At 29.2% G+C, this 8,232-nt stretch overlaps 1 protein-coding gene across 4 annotated transcripts; it reads right to left on the bottom strand.

Moving 5' to 3' along the window:
• Nucleotides 1-1,217: 1,217 nt before the first annotated feature.
• Nucleotides 1,218-4,057, bottom strand: LOC100200042 (serine/arginine-rich splicing factor 2). Of its 4 annotated transcripts, none has more exons than XR_010640076.1 (5): nt 3,884-4,057; nt 2,270-2,408; nt 2,036-2,184; nt 1,694-1,951; nt 1,218-1,592 (listed from the first exon to the last, which is right to left on the bottom strand). XR_010640076.1 is itself a non-coding variant. In XM_065803513.1 (5 exons), exons 2-5 carry the CDS (start codon nt 2,769-2,771, stop codon nt 1,759-1,761), a joined length of 585 nt encoding a protein of 194 aa, XP_065659585.1. In that variant the 5' UTR covers nt 2,772-2,978; nt 3,884-4,024; the 3' UTR covers nt 1,619-1,758. The 4 variants fall into 4 exon arrangements, 3 of the variants coding, with proteins under 3 accessions (XP_065659585.1, XP_065659583.1, XP_065659584.1); XM_065803513.1 differs by lacking the exon at nt 1,218-1,592 and adding an exon at nt 2,668-2,978 and having other exon boundaries at nt 1,619-1,951; nt 3,884-4,024; XM_065803511.1 differs by lacking the exon at nt 1,218-1,592 and having other exon boundaries at nt 1,619-1,951.
• Between the last annotated feature and the right edge of the window lie 4,175 nt (nt 4,058-8,232).

Raw genomic sequence — 8,232 nt, 5'->3', positions numbered from 1 at the left:
GTTAGAAATGCAATATTTCATGAAATAATTTAAATTATAAAAATTCCCACGGTCAAACAGGGTGAAATATGATTAGGAAGCTATGTTCAAAATTTTAGTTTCAGTAGTTGAGGCAAAATTAAGTTATTAGGTTTTGAAGATTTACTAAAAACACATGTTTTACAACCCATTTTTGGCCATTATGGATAATAAAATTAATTAAAAAAAAAAATTATCTGTTTTTTATTTTATTTTAATATAAAATAATTGTCATTAAAAAAAAAAAATCAAAATTTTGATTATTTACAAAAAAACTTGTTTTCAGTTGTGTGCCACCTTAACGAAAGCCACCAAACCGAAAAAATTAAAAGTAATTACAGTTTAGTGCACTTAACATATTTTAATTATAGTATTTGGTGTTAACAGGGAAACATTACATAAATCATTTTATAAGATAAACTAATTTTTTTCAATTTTGTTGTATAGGCTGGTTTGGCGCTTAACCATCCGCGTATGCTATGCAAAATATTGCGGTTTTAAGAGACTGGGAACAACAAGAACCCTAAACGTTAGGCCCCCTCAGGAGGGCAATTTTAAATTTGATTCAATAATCACTTGTTCTGCGTTAATGACCTTATAAAGTTTACAGCCCCCTCAAATTGAGGGAACTGTAAACTTTGTAAGGTCATAAAGCCGATCAACAAGAGATTGACTCAAATTTTAAATTTGTCGATGAATATAAATTAAGTTAAAGATAAAAAAAAATTATTTAAATTTGACTAATTGCCCTCTTATTTGGGGCTAGGGGGGGGGGGGGCTACTTTTAATGGATTTTGTTGTTCCCATCCTTTTTTCCGCAATTTTTGCATAGCATCCTCATATATTATAAACATACTTAAATATGGACTTTTCTTTATGTTCCAAAGTTGCTTAGTTCAAACATCAAAAAAGTTTTCTATGACCCTGCAGAGATTGCAAATGCGACAAAAGCGCATTGCAAATGCGACAAAAGCGCAAAATAAAAACCAAAAACACGTGTATTTTGATATTTGAACTTTTAAATATTTCAAAGCCTGCCTAATTTACAAAGTGATATATTTTGAAATACAAACTAATAAACCATTCAAATTTATTAGTTAAAAATTTAATTTTAAAAAATTTGACGACTTTACCTGCAACTCCTTAACAATTAGGGCAGATTTGTGTAAAAATCAGTCATAAAAATTAAAAATAACAGCTTTATAATCTTATATCTCTTCTTATACCGAGACTTTACATTTATTCATGATAGAAAGGCTAAAATCTTCTAATATAGAATTTAGAATGTTCATTTCGGGATATATTAAATAGTGATTGACAGTAACTGAAACTCACAGTAATAAGCAACATCCTGACATATAACTTGAAAATGGCTTTAAAAGACAATGGCAGCAACATTGCAGCTTAAATTTCAAAATTATTATTTTAATGATTATGCAACGATCGAATCTTTTTTAACTGCACAGGAACATATTAACCCTCATTACATGTCAATAGATATGGTACAATCCTGTATATCAAAATTTAGCAGATGATAACAGCTAACTGCAATGAGACCGCTAAACAGTCTGCACCTAAACCCAACAAAATAAAAGTTGACTTAAATAACACATACATAAAAAATAATAAAAAAAGCTGAGATTGCAGCTAGCAATATATACAATTAACTAGTCACTTTAGTTAACTATCGAAGGCAAAACTGTATCAATACAAAGGGCATCCATATTGGCATAAGTTAACTCAGACATCACGGGAACCAGATCTTGAACGACTATTTGATCGCCTTGGAACAGGACTACGACTATGTGATCGACGACGTTGAGGGGACTCAGAGCGCTTCCTAGGAGACTTTGAGACAGATTTTCTACGATTGTGAGAACGAGATCGTGAGCGCTTTCGTTCATAAGATTTGGATCGTGAGCGAGATCGACGTCTGATAAGAAAAAAAAAAATTAATTAAAAATAAAAGCCTAAAACATGTAATTTTAATTATACTGAATAACTATTAGGTAAATACCGTTTGGGTGGTGAGCGCCTTCGATTATATCCGCTACTGCGACGATCATATCCTCTGTCACCACCCCTAGATCTTCTGCCAGGATCATATTGATTACTAGGACGACCATACCTAGCCATTGCAACACGAATCTCACGGCCATCAATTACCTAACAGAACAAATTAAATTACAATACTGTTGACAGATTAAATAATAATTTTTTAAATAAGTCTTTAAAATCATTAAAATAAAACCTTTCCATCCATCGAGTCCATAGCATCCTCAGCATCCCTTTCTTCATAGTACCTGACAAAAGCAAATCCTCTTGACTCATGTGTATTCCGATCACGTGGAATGTAGATATCACCAAGCTCGCCATATTTTTTGAAGTATCTAAAAATTTATATTTATGTTAACATGTAAATGAACACTAACTGCATTACTGTAATATTCATATCATTTAATATCTACTTAATAACTACCTTAAGGGAAAACATTAAATATAAAAATAACTCACATTTGATTGTGGATAGTAGTGAGTCAATTAATAAAATCCCTTAAAGTAGCCAATTTAACATGTTTCATGTAGATACCATACTTAACTATAAACCTGAGCTTTCCACTTAAATATTACTAAATAAATTAAAGTAACCTCTCCATTTCAGCCATATTGATTCGAGAAGATAAGTTATCAATTTTGATGCTGTACAAATCTGAAATGTCTGGAGGCGTTCTTCGCCGCTCGTATCTTGACATTTTTCAATACAGATAACATGTATAAGCAACTTAATATATTGTTATTGAGTTTTACAGGATCACCTGCTCACAGCACAGGATATCAGCTATAAGCTTATAAATATTCTCAGCTCAGGAACTGACAAATTACAAAATACAGGAACACTGCAACTGCAATTTATTCACAGCACAGCAACAGCACAGCAAATATTCAAGTGAACTGCAATTCTTTAAACAATAATACCAAATAATATGGAAACAAGTTATTTAAGGTCAAAAATGTTTTTGCTTTTTTTTTTTAAACTAAGCCAAATTTTAAAAATAAATTAATCTTTAAACCCAATTTTTAAGATTTAAAAAAGAAACAAAAAACATATAAAATGGTGCAAAAACAAAATAATTTAAACTAACTCCTTAAACAAAGGCTGGAGAGAATGACTTATAAAATTGCAGTCAGTGTTGTCTTTAAATTCAACAGACGTTATTTCCTTAAATTAACCTCGTAATAGCACCCTAATTACACAACATAAAGCTCAAGTTAAAAAGTGTATTACCTGTTTTGACTTATAACAGAAAAATAACATTACAATCAAAATTTAATTTTCAAAAAAATTTTTAAAACTTGTAGCAAGATTATTTTCATCACTATGACACTTTTAATCGCGTTAGAGATATCAAAAAAAGAAAAAAAACCTGGTTATATTATAACCCTGTTGTAATAGAGCTATAGTTAAACTAAAGCTACAATTGAGTTATGGTTATGACTAGAGATTCAGTTTATAGTAAATTCAAAATTATTTTAATAAGATATTCTTAAAGAGTTTTAATCCTAATAATAACTATAAAATAGTTACCATTACTCAACTCGAAAATTATGACATAGATAAAAAAAAATTATTACTTGAAGTAACTAAATCAATAAAGTATCTTAACAAAGTCTAATAAAATAAAGCTTTAACTATTAACAAAAAGCCTGACAGTTACATAATCATAAACCACTTCATAAAAAAGTATCTACATGATAAAATTTTTAGAGCTTTTTTATTAATCAACTGCCAGTTGTTGAATACTACCAATAAAAGGATCCAAAATTTATTTACTTTTTTAAATTTCATTACAAAATTAAAACCGACCTTTCCAAATCTTCCATAGATGTTCTGTAAGTTAGGTTATCAACTTTTAAGCTAACCATGCCCTCAATTTGAGGTGGTCCCCGAGAACCGTCAAACTTTGCTGACATTTTAAAACTCAGTGTATATTACTCTCTCTCGATGCTCAAAATTTTAAAGGAATGAAAATTCCTTTCTTCTGAGGAAGGCTGGATCGAGTGAATAACTCGCCCCATACTTTTTGTTGTAAAGAAAAAAGATTGGTTCCATCGATGCTTTTATAAATTTGAATAGATCGAAGAGATTTAATAAAATATCAAGTAATCACTTTTATAGAAGTAATAACAAAATTTCTAATATTTGATAAGAGATATTAATCAAACATCAGAAGTTTATTGTTTTAAAAAGACATGCATGCGCTTTAAAAAAATTATATGTGCCAAATATGAATTTTTGCTCACATTATCAGAAGAATATTGCCCTGCCAAACACCCCATATAAAAAAATTGAATTTTTTTGTTAGATGTTGGATACAATTTATTTTAAGATGTTGCACCTGCAAAAAATCAAGAAAGCCTAATATAAACTTTATATAAGGCTTTCTTTTGGGACCAATTATAATGAAGGAGCAGCCGTGGCGCAGTGGTAGCGCACTTGCCTCAGAACAAAAGGGTCCGTGGCTCAAACCCCACCTCTAGGCAAGTTTTTCGACATCGGTGAGGAAGGAAGCGTGAACTTTCAACTAAATGCTCATCTGCGGTGCTCTGTGATAAGACCGTAAGGACTTCTTGGAGCACCTAAATAAAATTAAAAAAAAAATTAGTTCTAAATTCAAAACAAACGTAATAACATATTTGCACTTTGGCCAAATATTAAATAGTTTTGGGCAAACATCTCAATATCTTTTTGCACTTATATAAAAAACTAACAAATTATTTTAATTTGTTAACTCTACACTCTTAATACACTTTATTAATATGCTACGCCATTATTCCAGCAAAGTTACAAATAGGACGTTAATGTAATTACTCCCAAAGATTTTATAATTTAAACCAATATATTTTATCTCGCCTACCAGCTACAACTCATTAAAACCCTTTTGAGTTTTATTTCAAATATTTTAGTCTGTGTTTGACTGAAAGCATTTGAAATTTACGCACAGTCAGCCGTTAAAACTTTTAGAGTAGATTAGGTATTATAAACACCTTAAGCAAAACTGGATTATCCAAAATTTTTGGAAATAAACAAAAGTATTCATATTACCCAGACCACTTGGTAACACGAGCACTTTGAATTAGGTCAAAAAATAACCTTAAGTAAAAAAATACCAAACTGACAATTAAACTAGTTTGTGGAGTACATCGATTCGTTATAAACAAATCTTACCATTAAAAGATCAAATTTTAAGCCACTTTTTATTAAAACATTTTGTTTCAATAAAAACATTCAGTATGTTATTTTTTCAATTTTATTAACTCAAACCTTAAAACGATAAAATTACAAATTTTTTGAACTTGTTACTGAAATTCTAAATTATTGAAATTAAAATTTTACTATGTTTATTTTTTTAATTCAAAAACAAACCATGGTAAATCCAAAAAGATAGCATCAACAAATTTTCCACTATTTATTTCTTCTGTTAATAATTTTTTAATTCTGTTAATAATTTAAAAGTTCTCATTATCCATTATAGGACCAAAAGTATGGAATAAAATCTTATCTAATAAACTTAAAACTCTTGAAACTCTTGACGAATTTAAAGTAAAATTGAAGCAAATTCTCCTAGTTAGTGATGGAGTGCTTGACCTTTTCGGGTGACACATATAAGTTTTTTCGATTTAGTTTAAAGTTTATCTTTGTCAACCCTTTTATGGTTTTAGTTGAATCATGCTTAAATACATATAAATATATATATATATTTTATAATTGGCAAGATTCAATTTCTTCTTAATTCTGTGTTTTATTAATAATTTTAGAATCTAATCTTAATTAATTTAAACAAAAAAAAACAAAAAAAAAGTTGTTAAAAACCTTTTTTTTTTCTTTTTTTCTTTTATTGCAAGTTTTACTTTGTGCAAATTTATATTAATCTTTATATACTTATTTATTTAATATTTATTTCTAAGAATTTGTTATTTTACTTTTTATTGATTATTTTATTACTTTAAAAGAAATTTTTTTCTTTTTTTTTTAAATTTTTAAATTTTTTTGTTTTTAAAAAAAAAAAGAATTAAAAAATTCTTTATGACCCTGTAACTTTTTGTTTTTGTTTTATCTTTTTAAAATAAAGTCTTATTTTATATATATTGGTAACATTTATATACTCTATACGAAATTATTTATTTTTTATGGAATCAATCTCGGGGCTTGGCGATAAGACAAATTGTGTCTTCTTCTTGCCCCTTCCATCTGTATATTGGAAATATTGGTTGTATTTATATTTTTATACGGCAAAAAATGGAGAAAAAAAAAAAAAAAAAAAAAGGAAATAGTAAACTAAGTTTAGGTCACATTTTATTATTATTGTGCTATGCATACATTAAAACCGCTAAAATTATCGAATAAACTAGTCTAGGTTGTTAATCAACGGTAGTACAGTAATAGTGTAGTGGTGAACTCGCCTCATAATCGAGAAGTTCCGAGTTCGATCACCACCACGTTCCTGGTAGTACCGCGCTCAACTTGTTTCTCCGCGTAGCGGTCTTGTTTGTCATGGTTTGTGTTTTAGAGTTATAGAGTTGAGAGAGGGTTGTAACAACAACTAAAGCAGCCTCCTCGACTGTAGTGGCTTTTTCGGCTTTGAGGAGGTAAATTAACACACAAAAAAAAGGTTTGACAAGAATTAATAAATTCTTTTCTTTACTTTTTTCTGCGATAACATCAGAATACTGTCTTTACTATTTATCTGCGTAGAATCAAGTAGCAATTACAAATTTAACAAATGTTAAGTTTAAAGGTTAAAGATTAATAATTTAACGTGAAACATTTTGCTAAAATGCAAAGTTAAATTATTTAGGAATACAATAAACTTCCTTGTGAGATGACTATTTTATTTGATATCATTAATACGGGTGAATGACCTAAAATAGTTTTTTCTTAAAATATGTTTCTTGTCACACTATACTATAAAGATATAAATTACGACTAGAATATATATGTTGTGAGTTAAATATTATTAAAAGTAGTAAATTATCACTATAAAAATGCCGTAAAATAATAACAATTCGCAAGAAGAACGAATTCACATATATTATTCAAATGCAATATCAAAAAACGCTTAGTTACCGGTAGTTTCAAAGTTGGATTTTATTTGGATATAATTTTTCTGATCACATCTCAAGTTAGAAGGGGTTTAACTACCCAATTACACCTAAAAGGACACCAGAAGATATACACACTGTTATCTCCAAACAATTTACTCATCGCCTACCAACTTAAGCACAGTGCTTAAAGTTCTACTTCATTCAAAAGCTAAAGGCGAGAATCTCTTAGAACTTAACGTCATAACAGATCAAGCTATATATGCAAATGCTTTAGAAATCCTGATGAACCCTTGCCACATTGATCTCAAAAGAACCATGATTCTTCAAATGGGTGTATTTTACACATCTTGTATATTTCTAGCTGTTATTGGTAAGAAGTTTAGTGATGCAGGATTACAAGACTGTATAAGTGAAGCTGTGTTATTATAACATCTGGTTATTGATTTCTTCATTTCTTATTTAAAAATTCTTAGCATGAATCACGTTGTAAATATTGCAGCTGATTGTTTTTTATCAAATAAGGGAGAAGTACTAAACACATTTTTAAATTAATGAGACGGGCTGAAAAGTAAAAATAATTTTTTTCTGAGGTTGACGGCACTTTTACCTTTGATGCAACATATAACCATAGTCCATAATATATAGTCCATTGATAACGTCACGGTTTAGGGGTGTATTATATATCAGAAGACTAGGTTTTTAAAAATGGTATCATGTTTAGGATAGCGATGTTAATTTATACGATGGAAAAAAGCATTAAACAGACTGCAAACTACTAATTAATTAATTCAAAGAAGCTCAGAAAATTATAGACATTATTATTTTTAAAATCGTTTTGTATTTTGAAAAATATTGTACCCTCTCCTTAAAAAAAACAAAAAAAATTTAGGAGGGGGGGGGGCATAATTGTTGCGTAATTTTAGGGATCGTCGATAAAGTACGCACGCTCGGAAGGGAAAAGGGGGTTTGCAGATGGCGTATATTAGATGGGAGGGCAGTGAGTTAATTATATATGAAAGGAGACTCTAAATTAAAAAATATCATAAAATGTTACATAAATAAGTTAAAAGCGTAGGTACTTTTAGGGAAAAAAGTGTATTGCAAAATGCG

The sequence above is a fragment of the Hydra vulgaris genome, chromosome 08 (genome assembly GCF_038396675.1).
Source record: "Hydra vulgaris chromosome 08, alternate assembly HydraT2T_AEP".
NCBI lineage: Eukaryota > Metazoa > Cnidaria > Hydrozoa > Anthoathecata > Hydridae > Hydra > Hydra vulgaris.
This window is presented reverse-complemented; position numbering and strand designations above follow the sequence as displayed.

Excerpts from the sequence above, each read along its gene's own strand:
- LOC100200042 (XM_065803511.1), bottom strand. The coding sequence starts at position 3,990 with ATGTCAGCAAAGTTTGACGGTTCTCGGGGACCACCTCAAATTGAGGGC. Across the intron at positions 2,409-3,883 it reads TCTATGGAAGATTTGGAAAG|ATACTTCAAAAAATATGGCG; the intron begins GTCGGTTTTAAT and ends ATAAATTTTTAG. Across the intron at positions 2,185-2,269 it reads TGGACTCGATGGATGGAAAG|GTAATTGATGGCCGTGAGAT; the intron begins GTTTTATTTTAA and ends TTGTTCTGTTAG.